The sequence below is a fragment of the Chenopodium album genome, chromosome 8, assembly GCF_948465745.1.
Source record: "Chenopodium album chromosome 8, dcCheAlbu1.1, whole genome shotgun sequence".
Lineage (NCBI taxonomy): Eukaryota > Viridiplantae > Streptophyta > Magnoliopsida > Caryophyllales > Amaranthaceae > Chenopodium > Chenopodium album.
The window spans coordinates 54,001,267-54,021,865 of NC_137841.1; the positions used below are offsets into that span (position 1 = coordinate 54,001,267).

The window sequence follows — 20,599 nt, forward strand, 5'->3', positions numbered from 1 at the left end:
TGCCACAAATATTACCGTGGCTAATAAACTTTGTCGCCGCAATATACTGTAGATAATTATTTATTTGCCACAAATAATACCGTGGCAAATAAATCCATTGCCACATTACTTTCGTGACAAATAATATCATTTTACACTAATGACTATCGTGGCTAATAATTTCAATGGGCATAAGCTTTAATTTGTTGCAGCATTTATGGTATACGCATAACTGAATATTAAAGATGGAGTTTTTCTCAAATATGTCATATTTGTCATTCTTGAAATCGATATATAACATTAAAAAGGTGATATTATGTCTTGGAATCCCATTCATTCAAACATACTTGAATTCGATATCCATACATACAAACATACTAGAAATCAATTGTCTCATTGTCTCATCACTAGCTCACTCTTACTAAAATAAATAAAAAATTAAACACTCAAATCGTTTTGCTGAAGAACAATATATACTCTATATATATGTACAATGTGACAATATGTCTGTGCTCCGCTCCTTGTTACCTACAATAAATAAATAGATAAATGATCAAGTTAATATTTTTTCAAAAAGAGCACCAAAAAAAAGGATATGTTTTCAAAATGAAAAAGTCAAATTGACACAAAATATAGAACAATTAACTTTAAGCTCATAAATTATAACAACTCGCACATGGCAAAATTCTTTAATGTCTAACTACTGCTGCTATAACAGGTGAATAATGTATAACAGGTGAATAATGTATAACTACTTTAAGCTCATAAACTTATATCTAAGATGAATCATGCACCAATGAATAATGTATAACAGGTGAAGATAGCATTACTTACTTCATTCCTTTGAACCTTGACTTCCTAAATCATCAGAATCTGATGAACTTCCTGCTCCAAGAAAATCCAGAAGTTGACTAAACTTCTTCTCCCAAACTGCATTATTATCAGCAATTTTTCTGTCCACGTCATTCTTAACAGCTTCCGCCTCTTTTTTGGCTTGTTCAGCTTCTATTTTAGCCTGTTCTGCTTCTGTTCTAGCAGTTTCAGCTTCTTTTCTTGCATCTTCAATTGCTTGATCTGCTTTCTTTATAACTTCATTCACCTCTTGAGTAAGATCAATTCGAGAGGGATTTACTTTAAAATGTTGCGTTATACTTCTACCAGGTCCATGAGCTTTCAAATACCCATGTGTATCTTTGCCAAGCACATCCTGAATAATTTGCTCATCTGTTTTCTCATTAAGACCTTGCTCTCTTTGTTCCTTTAATTTGTTTATCTCATCCTATGAATAAACAATATTAAGTTAGAAGATAAGATGGTAAATGTTAAATAGAAAATAACAAACATAAAACTTATAAACTTACTACTGCATGAGTGTTATTTGCCAAATTGATTGCATTCACAGCCTTCTCAGATTTTCTTGTACGAGTTGCAACCAATACATCAACTCGAGAACACTTCCCGCCATTCTTCTTCTTCTACAAACATTACAGAGTTTTTAGAATCAAATTACACTCCCAATTATTGTACGTTTGCATATTTTGAATAAGTACGAGAATTACTTCGTTAAATTTTTAGTGGTTTAGAAGCTAATGACATTTAGTTATGTCCAACAGAAGTTAAATTTCCATGTGTCAAGAATTCAGCTAATAAAAAAATAAAAAATAAAAAAAAATTCAGCTGGTGTACAAGTTTTGTTGGATAATAAATTTAGTTATGCACAATTCACAATGACTAGAATGGCACATTTCCAACAGAATTTGTCAGTTTATGTTGCAATAGATTTGTAGTTAGAGCTAGTATTATGTAGTAGTAGTTTAAGATTAAGCTTTTGTTCTAATTTCAGTGGGTTTGGTTTGATAAATAGTCTTACTTATTATCTAAGTGGACCTGAAATTATTTAAATCATCATTTACTTTTGTTTTGTTGGACTATTGGTTTTGTTATTATGTGACTCGGTTTATCTTTCGTTTTCTATGGCTTCCCCCACTACATATAATTGTCTCGAGATACATTGTGCATTGCCTCTCAGTGCATTGCCTCTCAGTAACGCATAAGATATATGGTCCCCCACTAAATATGAATGACTTTAATTAGGGAAGACAAAATAATTGCAAATGTACTATTTCTTACATTCTACTATTTTATATACTTCATGCATTACTCCATAGTTTGTTTCTTAAACTTTCATATTACAGTAAAGTTATAGTTAGAGCTGGTATCTATTTTTTAAAGAGCTATAAGTTATCATTTTTCAATTCAATCATTTGATAGGAATAGAAAGAGAGTCTAGAAGTAAATGGTGATCTGTTAATTGTTTCTTCAGTCTTCAGTTGTTGGATTTTCGGGCAACGCTATATGAATTTTCCCTACTAGTGCTCCCTGCACACTGCCCCTGGCCTTAACTATATACCCTCCCCCTCCCTTGCACACACACTTGACAAAGAGCTTTCACAGAGTAAATTGAAGAGTTGAATTGCACATATTTGATAATCGATTAACATTGAATCATATTAACAGAAAAATTGTTATACTTGATTTTTTAGCCCAAAAAAACTGAATAGCAGCACATGCAAACAAATTATCAGAAGATTGAACAGATTATACAAAAAAAAAAGGTATAATCAAAGAAATTACTTTTTACAAAAAAATCGAATTAATTAAATGAAAACAGGAAAGCGAGAGCAAAATCAGTTGAGCCACACCAAATTGAAGCTGAAATTGCAAAAATATAATCAAAATTCGAGAACAATTCTATTCAAGCATAGGAAGTAGAGTCCAACGTATTTCAATTGCTACCACATAGGTATTGGAAAAAATAGATTAAATCACCATTGATTCACATAGTAAAACACTACATATGAGATAAACGAACAGGTTATAGATCTAACCTTGAAATTTTGTCCAAGAATTGATCTTGCGAGCGTCAGTCGACTCTTCGAATTAGGGATAGTTCGAACGGTTTTGATTCTTCTGCAAAAGATTTTTGATTTCTTTTCTTTTTTTTTCGGGGAAAGATTCTAATTTTTTAGGGGAATTTTGTGGTTTAGCTAATTTTTTTAATAAGTTGGCAGCTAATGAAAGGGAATTTAGCGCCTAATCAATTTTGGGATTTGTGTGATGTTTTTGTTTTGGCTAATTAGCTGCCTAATCAGCACATCAGTAGGTTTTTTTTTTTTTTTTTTTTTTTTTTTTAAATCTAGCAATTCGTGGTTATACACTTTTTTTTATTTAAGGAAGGAAACATGATCTTATAATATAACATATAGAATAACAAACTAAGCTCAAGTGATACTTTATACAGGTATAACATATATATATATATATATATATATATATATATATATATATATATATATATATATATAGAGGAAGGCTCATGTAAGAACCCTCCTCTATATAAGAACCCATTATATATAAGAACCCATCTGGACCATTGATTTTATTTGATCTAAAGGCTGAGATTAATTAGTGAGTAATGGCATTTTTGTAATTTGCTGAACATAAACCCTTAAATGTATTACTTTAACAAGTTGACGTTTCATTTATTATATCCTCTTTGAATTGAGCAACCCACTTCTCTCCCTCTCTCTCCTCCATTGAAGCATCTATTTAAAGTTTTGAACCTCCATTAAAGCCCCATCTAAGCTTTCTATCCTCCATTAAAGCAGCATCTAAGCTAATTATTCTCCATTGAAGCGGCATCTAAGCTAACTATCCTCCATTAGAACATTTTGTAAGTTAATTATCTTATAATTACAAAAGTAATTTTTTTTTTTTTTTTGCAATTGGACATGCCAAAACCACGTACAATTCAAATGAAATTTCCAACCTATGTTGTAAGTTATATTAAATTTAAGATTAAATTAGTTATTGCAATTTCAGATTATTTTTTTCGATTTTTTTGGGCATAAATACTGATTACTATATTTTGATTTTTTTTGCCAAAATTTCTGGTGATTATTTTTCGATTTTTTTTGGCGAAATTTCAGGGGAGGGTGTTTGAAGGTTAATTAGGCTTGTAGCTTGTCATAGTTGGTTAGTAATGGGCTAGGAGATCATTAGCAATAGGATTAAAAGTTATTAATTCTTATAGTTTGCTAGCTACTTGTGAAATAATGCAGTGTTAATGTTTGAATTTTTAGGTAGTAATTGAGTTCTTATCAACATAATGTAATGTGCACACCAAGTGTTTGATAAAAGTCTTTGATATGATGTTACATATGTTTGAGTTTTAATTAATTTAATACATATCATTTAGTCTTAGGGGTAATCATAATTTGCGCGTAAGAACCAATCTCAACCTTTACTAGTTTTGATCTAACCATCTAAAATGATCCTTTAGTAATGACATTGACAATTTCGTATTTAGAACATAGAAAAAAATTTAGAACATAAGCTGAAAAAATTTAGAACATAAGCAGAAAATTTTAGAACATCATAGCAAAAATTTAGAACATAAACAACTAAAATGTTAGAACATAAGAAAAATAATTTAGAACATAAGTTGAAAAAATAATTTAGAACATAAGTTGAAAAATAATTTAGAACATAAGTTGAAAAAAAAATAATTTAGAACATAGGAAATATTTAGAACATAAGCTGAAAAAATAATTTAGAACATAGGAACAAATTTAGAACATAATTTAAAAACCAATTTAGAACATTATTAAAAATAATTTGGAACATAAGTAGAAAATAGGAAAAGCTTTAGAAATAAGCAGAAAAAAAAATTTAGAACATAAGTTGAAAAAAAAAAATTTAGAACATAATCTAAAAAAAAAAAAATTTAGAACATTATTGGAAAAAATTTGGAACATAAGTAAGAAAATTTTTAGAATATAGGAAAAACTTTAGAACATAAGTTGAAAAAAATTTAGAACATAGGAAAAAGTTTAGAACATAATTAGTGTTCTTACATAAGAAAGGGTTCTGATGGTCGTAGCTGGTGGAATCGATGAGTTGGGGTCGTTGGGTTTTTGGGGTCGGTGGTTAAGTGGTCGTAACTGGGTTGGTGGTGGTGGTGGGTTGGTAGTCATGGCTGGATTGGTGGTGGTTGATTAATTTGGTTGAATTTCTTTTTTTTATTCCTTATTAATACTTAATTTTATACCCTTATCTTTCATTAAACATGCTTAGGAAATTTTCCAACTCATCGATTCCACCAGCTACGACCATCAGAAACCCACCGACCCTCGAACCCAATGACCCTAGAAACCCAATTACCCTCGAAACCACCGACACCGGAACCACCAAAACCAAAACATCAACCCCGAAACCCACCGATTTGAAACCCATCAGTTTTGTATTTAGGGTGTTTAAAAAAAAGTAAAGTTAAAATGGTAATTTTATCACTAAAAAGTTACTAAAAAAGGAAAAAAATAGGAAAGTTGAAAGTAATATGGACCAGCCCAAAAATGAAATAGTTGCAACTAAAGTGGACCGGAGGTAGTATAATGTATATATATATATATATATCAAAAAAAAAGTTGGTGAGAGCGACAACTAATTGAAGCTTAGAGTGGAAATATCTTTGTGTCGTTTTTGGAGGAGTTTGTGTCTTTAGTGTGACCTCATTCCTATCCTCTTCCTTCTTTATTGTACAAAAGAAAAACTTCAACTTATTCCAAATTAGAAATACTTTAGAACATTATAAAAATAATGTTTCAAATTAGGTTAATGTTTCAAATGATATTAATATTCCTAATGATACCCATGTTCAAAATAGTCATCTCCATATTTATACAAAAAATGTACTATATATTGTTTTAAATATATGTCTAAAGATATAAACTTAAGATTTACACAATCATATATCAATTTTTGTTCAACTTTGACCACTTTCTAGCCATCTTCATCACTCTTTTCCGTTCTTCATTTACTTCTGATGTTATAATCTTCCCACAATACTCCACTCGTAACTTTTTCATTTGCTCAAACTGCAAACAAAAAAAATACAAAGGCATTAAACTTAAAATACACATGTAATTCAGAATATAATAAAAAATACTTTAGAACATTTCCATGTAATTTAGAACATAATAAGAATTACTTTAGAACATAGAAATTTAACTTATAACATAATCAGAATTACTTTAGAACATAATCAGAATTACTTTAGAACATAATCATAATTACTTTAGAACATAATCAGATTTACTTTAGAACATAATCTATCTAACTTAGAACATAATCAAAATTACTTTAGAACATTATCAAGTAATCTTTAGAACATAGACATTAAACTTAGAACATAATCACAATTACTTTAGAACATAATCAGATTTACTTTAGAACATAATCTATCTAACTTAGAACATAATCAGAATTACTTTAGAACATTATCAGATTAACTTTAGAACATAGACATCTAACTTAGAACATAATCAGAATTACTTTAGAAGATAATCAGAATTACTTTAGAACATAATCAGAATTACTTTAGAACATAATCAAGTAATTTAGAACATAGTTATTAAAATTAGAACATAATCAGAATTACTTTAGAACATAATCAGATTTACTTTGGAACATAGACATTTAACTTAGAACACTTTAGAACATAATCAGATTAACTTTGGAACATAGACATTTAGCTTAGAACATAATCAGAATATGGAGATGTAATTAGAACCTAATCATCTGTCTTGACACTTACATTATGTCAAGAATTTCGACATCCCCCATTGGCAATCCATATGTCATGTGAACATCAATTTCATCAAAGAATATTTCTTCTTCTCTCCCTGGTAGCATCAAGCAACATCTTTCGGGATCAAAATTTGTAAGAAGTTGTTCTGTCAACCTAGATTTAAATTAAAGGTTTAGAATACAAAATACATATAGATTATAATAGAAATAAAAATAAAATTTAACATAATAATTAAACTTTAGAACATTAATTAGAACCTTATAAGAATAGAACATAATAGTTGATCTTTAAATCATAAAAACAAAAATAAAACTTAATGCTAGTGCTTACCAAGAATCAACATAATGTGGTGCATCCAATTCCAAAAAAGCTCCAAATCCAATTTCTTTAATTGCTTGTTTATGCTTATCAGAAAGACCTACCAACACATTTTTCATCAATTCCTTAGCAGTAACTCTTTGATAAGCTGATCTCTTATTTTTTTCCTCTTTGATTACTTTGACATCCTCATCATCCTTTTCTTTTTCAATCTTTCTTTTCTTACTTTTCACATTTTTTTTCAGAACCACCTGAAAAAAGTAGAACATTAGAAAGAATTTTAACATAATAAAAACTCGAATTTAGAAAATCAGCATAAAGTGTAGAACATAAGCATATCAGGTTATAAGAATACAAATTATGAGAAAAAAGATTTGAATTAGAACATGAACTTTAGAACATAAGTTTATTGTTTAAAACATATAACTTAGAACATAAGCATATAGGTTATTGTTTTAAAAATAAAGTTTAGAACATATGTATATAATTTAAAACATAAACTTGGAAATGTAAGCATGTAGATTACAAAAATAAAGTTACATATTAATTAAATCATTTACTGTAGAACATAAGCATGAATGTAGAATATAAACATGCAATTTATGACATAAGCATATTATTTAGAACATCAACAAATAATTTAGAACCTTTTTACTATCATCTTTCACGTCCTCTCTTTCCTCATCTTTCTCCTCCAACTTTGGTCCATCCATCTCATCTTCAATATCATCTTTATCATCTTGATCATCATCCTCATCATCGTCATCATCTTCTTCTTCCTTTTTTTTCATTTTTCTAGGTGGTTGAATCCTTGATGGAAGCTTGCTACTTTTTTTTCGTTTTAGACTTTGCACATGTTTCTCAAATTCAGCTTTGTCAATTACTTCTGCTTCATTTTCATTAACTTTCCTTTAAAATCAAATATAAATGATTTAGAACATATATGATAATCTTCAGAACATAATAGAAATACTTTAGAATATAATAGAAAAACTTTAGAACATAAGGGAAAACATTAGAACATAAGGGAAAACTTTAGAACATAAGGGAAAATTAATACATAAAATTATAAGAACCTTTTTCTTCCATAAGTAATGTTTTCGTCTGGTATAATAGTAATTTCTTCTTCTGATTTTTCTTCATTTTGGCCTTGCATTTTGCTGCAATTTTAAGAAATCAAACACATTAGTAACATTCCAACATTAGTAATATATTTTAAACATAGGAATAGTTTAGAATATGCTGAAAAATAGTTTAGAACATGCTATCATAATTATATCACTAACAATTAAGAACACAGCAAGATGTATCACTACCTTAGAACATGCTGAGAAAGAGTTTAGAACATGATTAAAAAAAAAAAAAAAAGAGTTTAGAACATGCTGAGAAAGAGTTTAGAAAATGATAAAAAAAATAGTATAATTATCTTGCAACTTGCAGTTCACCGAAGATTCAGATTTCAATTCGTCGCCTTATTCAGTTGTTATGATGTATTAATTTTGTTATGGTCAATTCCATCTGACAGCAGTACTTTCAGGTCAGTCCAATTCCTACTTTAATATTCTAAGTTCATCAGCCTCTAAAATCATTTCAACTTTCATGAATGTGCATAAATACAATTACTACTAATACAGTTGGTCTTCCAACAGGATGCCTCAAATGTTTGTCATTGTTTAAGTATTTATATACAAAAAAATACTTATACAAGAGCATACAATTAAGATGAAATTTAAGTATACAAGATGGACAGCTCCATTATGCCAGGAATAAAAAAAAACAAAGAGCATTTTCTAAGTTCATAATTTGAGGGAGTTTAGACTGAAACTCCCTCAAATTATTGTTCATCATGAGATTCCACACTTTCATGATGGAAAGATGAAAAATAACTCACATATCTATATTGTTCGAACATAAATCTAACTAATTAATTTGCAAAAATCGAACAAAATAATTCGCAAAAATCAAACTAATTAATTCGAACAAAATAATTCGAACATAAATCAAACTAAATAATTTGCAAAAATCAAACAAAAATTGAACAAAATAATTCGCAACAATCGAACTAATTAATTCGAACAATAAAATTGAAGATTCTCGCCAACAAAATTTCAAGATCAAAAAAAAAATCGTAAACAGAGGATGAACTAATTAAACCTAGCTAGAAAAACAAACTTCAAATAATCAATCAAAACCATAAATATTAGCATCGAATCGAACAAAATCAAAAGATTAGCAAAAATTGAACCGTAAATTCGAACACTAAAGCCGCAAAAATTGAACCTAAATTCGAGCCCTAAATTTTCAAAAATCGAACTCAAAAAAATCGAAAAGAAAAACAAATTCCACTTGAACATCATGCTAATTTCATAGAAATTTAAACAAAAGCGAAAAGAAAAACATACCTGAAATTAAAATCCTTCAAATTGCAATTCAATGGAGATTTTTGGGGTTTGAAGAGAGAGAAAAGGAAAGTTGCGTGAGGAAGAGAGAGAAACAGGAGAGAGAATTTTGGGCGGTGGGTAGGGGGGGTTAGAGGAGGATACGTGTTTTAATCTCAGCCGTCCAAAATAACTTAATCCTACGGCTGAGATGGGTTCTTATATAACTAGGGTTCTTATATAAGGATGGGTTCTTACCGGATCCCTCCCCTAAGGTACTACTATATATAGAAATTTTATAGAATATATTATATAATATGTACTCATGATTAAAATTAATTAGTCGTGAATATAATAATTATTTCCTAATATATTGACATTAGTCAAAGCTTTTTTTTCCTTGAATGAATGTTACTGGACTTTGGGTTAAGTTATGTATGCCCCAAAACTATATATTTTGATGTGGCACAAGTGTCAATTTGTTGTAGTGTCACCTAAGACAAGGAGATATAGTAAGGTTTTGTTTAGTGTCTTATCTGATATGATCTAAATTTTTAGATTTGGTCTAGTCTGATTTGATTTAATAATTATCAAAACAAAATACAAAATTAACGATATTTAGCAATAAGTAAGTGATTATAATTAAAAGTTCTGATATGGATTTATTAAGGAATAAGTAATAATTATCTGAAATAAGTTAAAGAGAACAAGTCTATAAAACCCCAGTCGTTTGTAAGAAAAGTAGAGTAAGTAATTTCAATTATAACAATTGATTATTAATAAAAGATTAATAATGTTGATTTCTAACAAGTACACACACTATTATATTGTTTCCTATATACGTAGTATATATAATTATTATTGATTAATGGGTCAAAAACTAAAAATGGTTTAGGTGAATAACAAAATTACCACATCATCATGTAATAACTAGATTTGGCAAATTGGGTATTCGGGACGAGTTTGGATCGGGTCAATAACTAAACTGCTTGTGAACTTCCGTGTATTCAAGCAATTAAACATTAGTGTTGAAAACAATGTAACATAAATCATTGCTATAAAGTCAAGTAATGATAAACATTATCATTTTTTCTTACAACTAAGATTTGAATATTTAATGAGGTTATTACATCAGTTTATCATTTTACCTATTTAACTAAGGCCAAATAAAAAAATAGTCACAGAGTAACTTACTAGTTAATACTCCAAATACTATCTTAATAATCTAATAAAAGTTGACTAACAACATTATTAGAGCTGAGTAATATTAGCTGGTTGTTAAAACACGTTTTAACAACTTGATTCCAAATATTTTTATCTAGCCATACTCATATACTCGTAAGGGTTTTCAATTCGAAATCAACTATCTCGAATTAAAACTTGATACATTTAGAGTAAACCTAGTCATATTATGTACTTCCTCCGTTTTCTTTTACTTGCAACACTTCCCTAAGAAGGAAATGTCACAATACTTAAAACACACTATAAAAGGAAAGTTACTTTAGGGAAAAATTATACTATATCCCTTATTTAAAGCACATGACCCACTAAATTACACTCCTAACAATCACTCATCCTATTTTAAAGTTTATTATATCATGTAAACCCCACATTTCTTAATTACCGCGCTAAAGGGTGTGTTGCATCTAAAAGAAAACGGAGGAAGTAATAGTTTAGTCTTTGGTCTAGCTAGCTCACTTCATATGCATTTTTTCAATACTATTAAATTACATCATTTATATTTTACAAGACCACACAACTAAACTAATAATGTAATAAATTTTTATTACTTAAATAAAACTTTCCATCATATGTGTAATGCAAATTTGCAACTATGCTCATATATCTACTACTTTTTTTTTTTTTTTTTTTTTTTTTTTGACAAGTATATATCTACTACTCAATTGTTATGTAATTGTTTTACACTCAAAAAAATAAAGTAAAAAGTAGCAAGAAAGTCGTATACTAAATTACAATTTTATAAATAAAGTTGTTAACCAATAATTTTTTTTTTTTTATCAATATTGCAATTCTACAAAATATACAAGTGAAATTTAGGAGGGAAAATTACCTCCATAATCAATTAACCATACAACGTAGTTAAAATTTTAGGGAAATTCTCCCCTCTAAAAGCAGTCTTTGGCAGAAAAACATCCTCCAAATACATGTAATTTATTATAAAAATAAAAATAAAAAAAAATAAAAAAAAAGAAGGAAGGAAAGCCTACTCCCTCCTGTGTTCTTCAGTTCTTCTCTTCATGTTCCATTCTCTTCTCAATCATCTACTCTCTTCTCTACTGAAGTAGGAAATCTCAAATTATAGGTCATTTCTTTCTCTCCAAGATCTAAAATTTAATATTTCTCTGAAATTAGGTTTCTTCAAATCAATTTGGAGATTCTATCGGTTTAATTTATTTTTAACATAATTGATATCAATTTGGGGTTTCCATAGATTGTGATTTTTTTTTAATCTATCACCATTTCTCATAGATCAAGAGATGGAGGAATTAGAATGAATTCGAAGATGAATCCTCGAAATAATAACAAAACTTGAGCTCCAACTCTCTTCCTTTTCTTCTTTTCAGATGACGTCGCCACTGACGCCACCGCATAGCGTCTTTCTGGCATATTGCGGTCGAATGGTATCAGCGATTTCAAGTTCAAAGTAGTCTGTTCTCATGAAGCTAGACGAGATCTCATATCTGCGCCATCCGTTCATCATCTTTGTAAAAGCATTGTTTGGTAACACTCCTTTGTTTATTCATTTTATCATAATAATTCATTCAATTGATTTGAGAGTATAAATTTGCAATTGCTTTATGTTACGTTTGGATACTCATAATTTAAATCCAATTCCAAAACATGGAAAATTTTGAAGTATCTGTAAAGTCTATTTATTTACTCCGTACAATATAAGCAATTAACAAATACATAGTACATCATCATTATAATTATGGAGTATTGTTTTATCAAGTTTTAGGACCTAAGAAAATGGGGAATAAAATTGAACAATTGCACCTGAATTTTGTTTCTATCTATTCGACCTTAATCAGGCTGTTAACACACAATTGAGAAAATTGATTATTTTTTAAATTACAAATAATTTATCTTTAGATGTTGGAGTAGATGAGAGGTAAGAAAGGTTTATCAATGACGGATCACGGGATAATGGAAGTTTTGGGTTGGTGTTACAGTTGATGAGGAGAGATAATATTCATGTAATCTAGTGATTTATCACACATAATTAGTGTCTAGAATAATGGCAATGTACACCTAAAAACTTTCAACCATCACCAATTAGAGTACTATTTCTATATTCAATTTAATAGCTATGACTTTAAACATATGAAATTAGAAAAAATGGTCTGACATATATTCTGAACTATTATTAGTAGTTCTGGTTGCATCAATAAAAGATATATATGCAAGGGTATTACTTTGCTTCAAGTGTTCAAGGGTATTGCTGGGATTGATGTTTGTATATATGCATATACTCCCTTCTTTTAATTTTATTGTCTTATGTTGCTCTTGGTCTATTTTCAAGTAATTGCTCTAGTTATCTATCATCACTCTATTTTCAAGTAATTTTCGTGGCATAATTCGTGGCACAAGAGTCAATTTGTTGTAGTGTCTTAAATCTAAGAAGCACTCTTATCATAGATCCAAGAAAAAAAAAAATACCCACGTGCAGAATCGGTTCTTATAAATGCAGGCCTTAGTTTCTTGAGAAAAGCGAGTCATGATATGAAATCATCCCTGTGGTGAGGAGTTCATCCTTATTAAAAATTATTTGGTTAGCCAAGCTTGCATAGGATGCAAACAGGGGAAATAGCCACCCTTTAATAGTTTAATGCATCAGGCATAGGGTACAGGGACGTTAGTAGTTGTCATTTTAAAAACATGTATGATCATTTTCAGCTTGATGAACACAGGAAAAAACAAAATAGGAGTGATGTTGCGGTCTGTGGAGTGGAGCAGCTTTGCCTTTTCCCATATGACCTTGTCCATTGAGAGTTGAATCGATATACAAGTTTTTAAATTGGTCTGGTTACATTTGTTATAGCTAGTTTACTTAAAATGAGGGATTTGCTGGTGCTGTGGATGGCATTGGAGATGTGTAGTTTCAGTTATTTAAGCGTTCCACATTTTACTTCAAGTTGCATATAATCAACTTAGTTTAACTTGTGGAAATGTGCTACATTATATCTAAGCACAAAGCCTTGGTGACTAAGTAAAGCACTAGAATCCTAATAATACAAGACTAAGAAACAAGATATATACATAATTGTTGTTTCCTAAACACACCAAGACTTTCCTTAATAATCGGATTTCTAGCATCATGTAACAAGAATTTTGGTTGCATCAGAATTTAGACTTGGAAATTCCAGTATATAAATAAACAAGAATTTCCATTATATATTTAAAAAAAAAAAGGAATTTTGACTTGGACTATTTGCTGCAGATGTTGAGGTAGTCTGGTGTCAGGAAGAGCCAATGAACATGGGCGCTTACAGCTATATTTCACCTCATCTATTTCCACATCTTTCGACAGAGGAAGTGCTGACGACATTGAGTATGTTGGGCGCGTTCCATCTGCTGCAACTGCTACTGGTTTTAGCAAAGGACAGACCGAGCTTCTGTAGAAGGCATTGCAGTCATAGCCAATCCCATTCCCATTAACCAGTAGGATGGTGCACGCTTAACACAGATGGAGCAGCAAATGGCCCTCTTGAGCTAGCTGGGGGAGGGGATATTATCAGAGATGAGAGAAGTTAATTTCGAGGTGTTCAGCCAACTTTGGGTGTTGCTCAGCTTTTCGAGCTGAAATTCTGGCGCTTAAGAAGGGTCTGATCTTAGCCAGGGATCTCAGTATTGACACACTTGTGGTGTAGTTAGATAATAAGGCTTATATTCAAGTACTATCAAATTAAACAAGCAAGATAATGTGAGTGAATGTGCCTACTTAATTGATTTCTGTAATGATTTGATACAAAAGGAAGATTGGGAAGTCTAGGTGCTTCAAGGCTATCCTGAAGGCAATCGCATAGCGAACTTGCTTGCAAACATTGGTGTAGCTCTATCAGATGATTTTAATTTAGCGTTAGATGTTCCTTTAGAACTAGCTAAGGTTCCCAAAAGGAGGATATCGAAGGATGGCTATTCCAAACTGGTTCCCCCTTAGTGCCATGCTAGTGTCGTACCTTTCTATTTTTTTTTAGTCGGTTTGTTGACTTCTTGGTTTTGTTTTTTTGGTGCCTGTATATCTTGTCAAAAATGAAACATGGACCTTTTATTCAGCTTTCTTGGTAGCAATTGTTCTTTGGAGAAAGCTCGTGGTACACAAAAACTATTTTTGATTTTAAGATCCTTTTTACTTAGTATTTTAAGACATGCATCTATACGAAGTATTGCTGCAAAATTTTATAATAGGAAGTGTTATTAGCCATTTGGTTCATGTATAATCTTTTAGGGAAATGTGTTGTACCTTTTACTAGCTTAGTGCAATTTCCAGAAGTTCATTTGAGAATAATTTATTTTATGTATATGTTATACAATTTGTATTATAAACTAATCTTGAAAAATGCAAACAAAAAGACCCAGAATTAATAATTACAAATTGAAAAAAAAAATGTTTTGCAGGCTATTTTACGCTAAGGTTTTTTTTTCCGAAAATTATTAACAATAATTACAAGGTGCGATATTTTGAAAATGAAATAATTTGAATTTTATTTGAGTAAATGTAATACGATTATTAATTTATAGAGGTGCATAATCAAGTTTCCATCAATTTTACTTGTAAGAATTTGTAAAAAAAAAATTATTTTTACATAGGTTATATCTCATGATTAAAACTAAAAGATTGATAACATTAATTTAAGTTTATTTTCTTTACAAAAAATATGATCCGTTTGTATTAACATACTGCCACGGAAATAAATTTTAATGTTGCACAAGTGTGAGAATGATTGTCACGGTATAAAAAAAAAAGTACCCATGAAACTAGTGTTTGTTTGCCACGAGAAAAATTATTTGTTGTGGCAACAATGTCCTTTTGCCACGGGAACATAATTTCTTGTTGCAAAAGTGTTTATTTGCCACGGGAAAAAAATTTAGTCGTGGCACTAGTTTCAATTAGCCACGAACTTCATTTTTCCCGTGGCATAATTTTTGTTGTCATATCAAGTTTATTATTGAATTTATTTTTCCCGTGGCTAGCTCAAATTATGCCACGAATTTTGTATTCCCGTGGCATAATTCGTGGCACAAGTGTTAATTTGTTGTAGTGTCATTTGACTCTTCTTTTCAATATATTTTCCACACACTTAGCCCTTACAGCCTAACTTTAGTGTCACTATCACACACATCACAGATACATGACCAAATATACTTCCCTTAGGAACCCTCTGTCATGAAATCTTAACACAACGCTGAAGCATGCCTTGTCTCATCAATCAATCATCATTACATCACAAAGTATGAAGTACTTAGCCTCCGCGCCTAAGTTACCTAAATACTTTCATTATCGAGTCAACTAGGATAGTCTAAGATGTTACAATCCTTGCACTGTGAGAGACAACGTTAACGGATTAAGCTCATTCAACATGCACCTTCAAAAACTTCGCTTCTTTCTTTTTTCGCGTCTTTCTTTTTTCGGGAGAAAGTCGGTACCCTCCACAAAAATGACGGAAAATTTTTGCTTTTTTGCATTTTCGAGTCACACGATCACAATACAATGCACACACGGGTCATGAGTCACACGTGTCATTTCACTTCGAGTCGAGTCAACCTCGAGTCAATCACAGCGAGTCAAGTTTATACTTTGAGTCGTGTCAAGTCAATGAGTCAAGCGACATTAAACCTTAGGTCAACCCTAAAATAATTAAAAAGATTAACAAAGTCCTATAGTCAAAGATAAATACAGGTGCATCCAAGCGGCAGCAAGAGCAGAATAGGGAAGACCCTACTTCAGCGCCAGACGACAACATCTAGCGTCTGGCAACAGATTTCAGCGCCTTGCGCTAGATCCCAGCGTCTGGCGACAGAGCCAAATCGCGGCGCCAAAGGCATTGCAGCGGTGACAGAACGCTTAGCCACTCAAAGTAGTTATTTCAACCTCTTTCAGCAATTTTGGGTTCCTTGGTACGCTAGTTAGCCCCTATAAGAAATTTGACATGATTAAGTAGTCGGCTTGATTACAATCGCAATAAGTGATCGACCTGACAAAAGATCGTCTCACTTAGCTTAAAGCGCCTAAACATTGGCTCATCGCAAGACACCGACATACTGGTTCATAAACAGCAGAGACACCGACATAATGGTTCACAAGCAGAAAAAGCGCCGACGTACTGGCATAACGGAAGCAAAGTTCAAGCGAGCTTTAAAGATCGACAAACGTTGGTCTTCAGAAGTTTTCTTCGGAATATTATCGCAACAAACATTCAAGCATCAAATCTCTATTGTTCAGACACGCGTGGACAATCCTTTCAAGCTCTTTTGTTCAGAGACGCGTGGACATATAATCAAAGCTCCTTTGTTCAGAGACGCGTGGACATTTGTTTCAAGCTCTTTTGCTCAAAGACGCGTGGGCATCCTTTTATCAAGATCTTTTGCTCCAGAGACGCGTGGGCATATCATTCAAAAGCTCTTTGTTCAGAGACGCGTGGACACATCATTCAGAAGTTCATATTAAAAAGAAGCTCTTTGTTCAGAGGCGCGTGAATATATCCAATCATATCAAAAAAGCTCTATTGTTCAGAGATAAGTGAACATCAAAATAGCAAGATGGCGTTCCATAGATTGTGGAAGGTTGTCACAACGAAAAATGTAGCAACAAATCGGTTACCCCAGAGACATGTGCTCGACGGTTGATATGTCCATTTTATATAGTAATGTACCCCCGTCCCTTGGTCATAATTAGTAGTGTTTTTGGCTCTTTCGAGCCACTTTCATTGCTAATTGGTGTTTTCTAGTGCTTTCGTAGTCTTTGTTGAATTTTGTAGGAAATTGCACCTTTGGAGCATTTTCTCGGGTTTTTCATAGAGCAACTACGGAAATTAGAAGAGCACGACCATCTTTGAAGCCCAAGGCCGGTTAGAGTCACCGAGCCGGTGAATAAGGGCTCGGTAATCGGGATACCGAGGTATTTGGACCGAGTATTCAAGACCCGAAGAGGAAATCCGAATTGGGCCGAGGAATCAAGCCCAATCGAAGTCCAAGCCTCGAAGAGAAGCAAGGGCCCGATCGGGCAAGCTAGCACGATCGGGCGCGGCGTGCAATGCTGGTGTGTGTCCTATAGCGCGCCCGATCGTGCGAGCATCTAGCTCGATCGGGCGACGCTGCTGAAAAGGAGCGCAAGGAAAAAGGCACGCCCGATCGGGCGGCCTCTAGCCCGATCGGGCTCGTGTTTTTCTCAAACCTGATTAGTTTAGTTTTAATTTTTGTTTTGAGGAATGTTTAAGTACGAATTATGTACGTAATTTAGGATTACCTTCTTTTTTAGATTTTCTCTCTCTACTTAGGATATTTCTCTCTCTAAAATTCTCTCACAACTCTTGTTCTTAATTACTTCCATTAATTCAGATTTCCTTTGGTAACAATTTCTTCTCCTTTAATTTCAGCTATTTCATTTACTTCTTTGATTATGTTTTGTTTTATTTATTTGATTAGTTTAGTTATGATTATGTGTGAGTAGTTTCATTCTAGGGTTTATGGGGATCCATAATTAATATGAAGGGATAATTTGTTATTATTGATTATTGGTATTGCATGATAATTTCTTATTGAATTGTTTTAATTCTTTGCAATTAGATTATGAATCGAGCAGATGTAATTTGATTGTGAATGTTTAGCAATATTGAATTGATGAATCGAGCAGATGTTAATTTAATATTAAGGGCTATTTTTAATAGGAACTTAGATCTAGTAAATTGCGAGAGCCTGTTAATCTATGTTGATTAATAAATTGCGAGAGCCTGTTAATCATGTTATTTGTGCAATGTTAATTATTAATTATTATGTTTTATCCCGGAATATTAATTATTGGTGAACCTGTGACCCTAGGCTTTCTTATTATTGTTTCTTTTCTCCTTAAACTTATTCTTCGTAGTATAGAATTTATTCCCAAAAATATTGGTTACTTAGATAATTTAGATTATAATAATTAATTAGGAGTAAAAAGACTTGTTTCCCTGTGGAGTTCGACCCTACTTCCCTATCTACTTTAGTTAGAGGACTTAGGTATTTACTTTTGATTAGGAGATACGACTGAACCCTGTCAACAGTGCAAGATACGCGTTTCTTAACTCTTTTATCTGTTTTAACTAACGCTAGTTTTGCAGGTATCGGCGTTACAAGAATGATTTAGGATCGCAGAACGTTCTGAATCATTCTCCGTCCCTATCGCTACTTTGACTTTCGTTTTTGAAACTTGCGTTTCTCCAAACTTAGTCAAAGTGGGGGCTTCTGTAGACACCCATTTGTGTCTCCCCAAAACCAAACCCAGTGATGAGTACCTTTCACGTCGAATCATAATCGAATGAAGTGAAAGTGTGAAAAATCTAGTGTTGCAGTTAGTTTTTATTTCTTTTCTTTCTCTCTGTTTTTGAAAACCTATTATAAGAAAATAGCCAATCTAGTTTGGTTTGGTCCATGGCAAGGGTCCAATAATAGAATAGTTGGATGGAGTTTGATTGTTTGAAAAGAGATTTCCAACAATATATTATAAGCCCAATTCCGATGAATAATGAGGAAGTTATGGCCAAATTACTAAACTGGGCCCGGTTTGATCTTTATATGCGGCCCAATAATCTAGAGGAGGGTCTAATATTGATTAATCATTCCTAATGCAATTAGAATTGATTTTAGTCTTCTAAATTCTTCTAGAAGGTTCTTTTCATTCCTAATTTAATTAGCATTGATAAATTGACTTTGGTTGACTTTTTAGAGTTTTAATCAGAATAAAAGAAGTGTTTTTAAGGAAAATACGAATTTTCCCTTCTGTACGGCTAAATTTTATCAAAATTAAGAAAACGCGTGAAATTAATGCTTGGCGCCTGCCGCTAATGATTGGCGCCTGGCACTAGCCTTAGCGCCTGGCGCTAATGTCCAGCGTCTGGTGCTAACCTATTTTATTATCTTCAAAACTCTGATTTGTTTTTCTATCCATCCGGCTGATTTTCTCTATAAATAGCCTCCTAAAACCTCCGTTTTCAATCATCAATTATCATCAATTCTCTAATTCTCTCTTTCACCAACTCTCATCAAGAATCTCTTGATTACTCTCTCTCTCTCTCTTTTCTAAAAGCTTTTGCACACAAAATTCCGTATTCACAAGATCTAGACACACCTAGCATAGTTCGAAGTTGCCTTCGCCCTAGACGTGAAAGGCTTTAATTTTTGAGGGTTTGGTCCAAAATCTTTATTTCAATTATTTAATTTAATTGTTTTGTTTTATATTTTCCTTGAAGTTACTAATGTGTGTATTTTGTTATTAGAAAGAGGTATGAGGCTTCCAAGTAAGTGCTTTAATTGATTGATATTATGACATAGAAACCATGTCTAGATTGTTATTATGATTCCTAGTGTCATGTTAGGGCGTTTTGATCTTCCTAGTATCATGTTTAGGGAAAAAGTTATAATATCAAATATGCTTATTATGATTCCTGCGATGCTTCCTATATTCTTTCCTAATATTCATGTTAGTATCATGTTAGGGTTAAAGCTTTGATTTTTATTGTTTAGTGACATGCTAGGGTTTGTTATTAATCTTGTTAGTATCAGGCCTAGGATCTTGCTATTAATATTATGCTTTAACATGTTTATTTTTATAATTGCTATAATTATTAATTATTGTTATAATTATTATTATGTTGCTTGATATTTATTGTTATTGCTTGATCACGCCTTTTTATGCATGTTTAAAGGGAATTGGTACTTGTAATCATGCTTAATAAGATAATTAAAAATCTTGTTTAGGGTTAATTTGATTATAATTCAAGTGGTCGCCAATAATAGTTTATTTGTGCATTAAATTCAACCAACATAGATAAACAGGTTTAGGGTTAATCCTATTGATCGCATGTTGGTCAGAAAGCACACATGAATACGATCAGAATAAAGTAGAGGCTTATTATTAGGGCATGTTCAATCTCTTTTAGATTGGATTTGTATCTTCATCCCCGAACTACCAGTCATGGTTTCAGACCTAATGGAGTTAACGATCTCCTGGATTGTTAAGGGGTGTAACCTTCACCTCGTGAACGGCTTACAAGTTCCT

General features: G+C 31.7%; 1 protein-coding gene and 1 long non-coding RNA gene across 2 annotated transcripts; one reads left to right on the forward strand and one right to left on the reverse strand.

Annotated features, from left to right (window-relative positions):
• Positions 1–272: 272 nt before the first annotated feature.
• LOC145643051 (uncharacterized) lies at positions 273–7,659 on the reverse strand. The gene is made up of 10 exons (XM_081694212.1): positions 7,594–7,659; positions 7,173–7,197; positions 6,959–7,046; positions 6,635–6,781; positions 6,057–6,069; positions 5,859–5,915; positions 2,868–2,996; positions 1,341–1,454; positions 814–1,258; positions 273–507 (listed from the first exon to the last, which is right to left on the reverse strand). Exons 1-9 carry the CDS (start codon positions 7,657–7,659, stop codon positions 815–817), a joined length of 1,083 nt encoding a protein of 360 aa, XP_081550338.1. The 3' UTR covers positions 273–507; position 814.
• A 3,860-nt stretch (positions 7,660–11,519) lies between these two features.
• Positions 11,520–14,779, forward strand: LOC145641861 (uncharacterized). The gene is made up of 3 exons (XR_014115569.1): positions 11,520–11,647; positions 11,910–12,066; positions 13,787–14,779. It is a non-coding gene; the product is annotated as an uncharacterized LOC145641861 (long non-coding RNA).
• The last annotated feature ends 5,820 nt before the right edge of the window (positions 14,780–20,599 follow it).

What these genes read in the sequence shown, in the direction of transcription:
- LOC145643051 (XM_081694212.1), bottom strand. Translation starts at nt 7,659, where the DNA reads ATGGATGGACCAAAGTTGGAGGAGAAAGATGAGGAAAGAGAGGACGTG. An exon ending in TGAAAGATGATAGTAAAAAG is followed by an intron (nt 7,198 to 7,593) that starts GTTCTAAATTAT and finishes TACTTTTTTCAG; the next exon opens with GTGGTTCTGAAAAAAAATGT. An exon ending in GGAAGATTATAACATCAGAA is followed by an intron (nt 2,997 to 5,858) that starts GTAAATGAAGAA and finishes CTAAAAAATTAG; the next exon opens with AATCTTTCCCCGAAAAAAAA.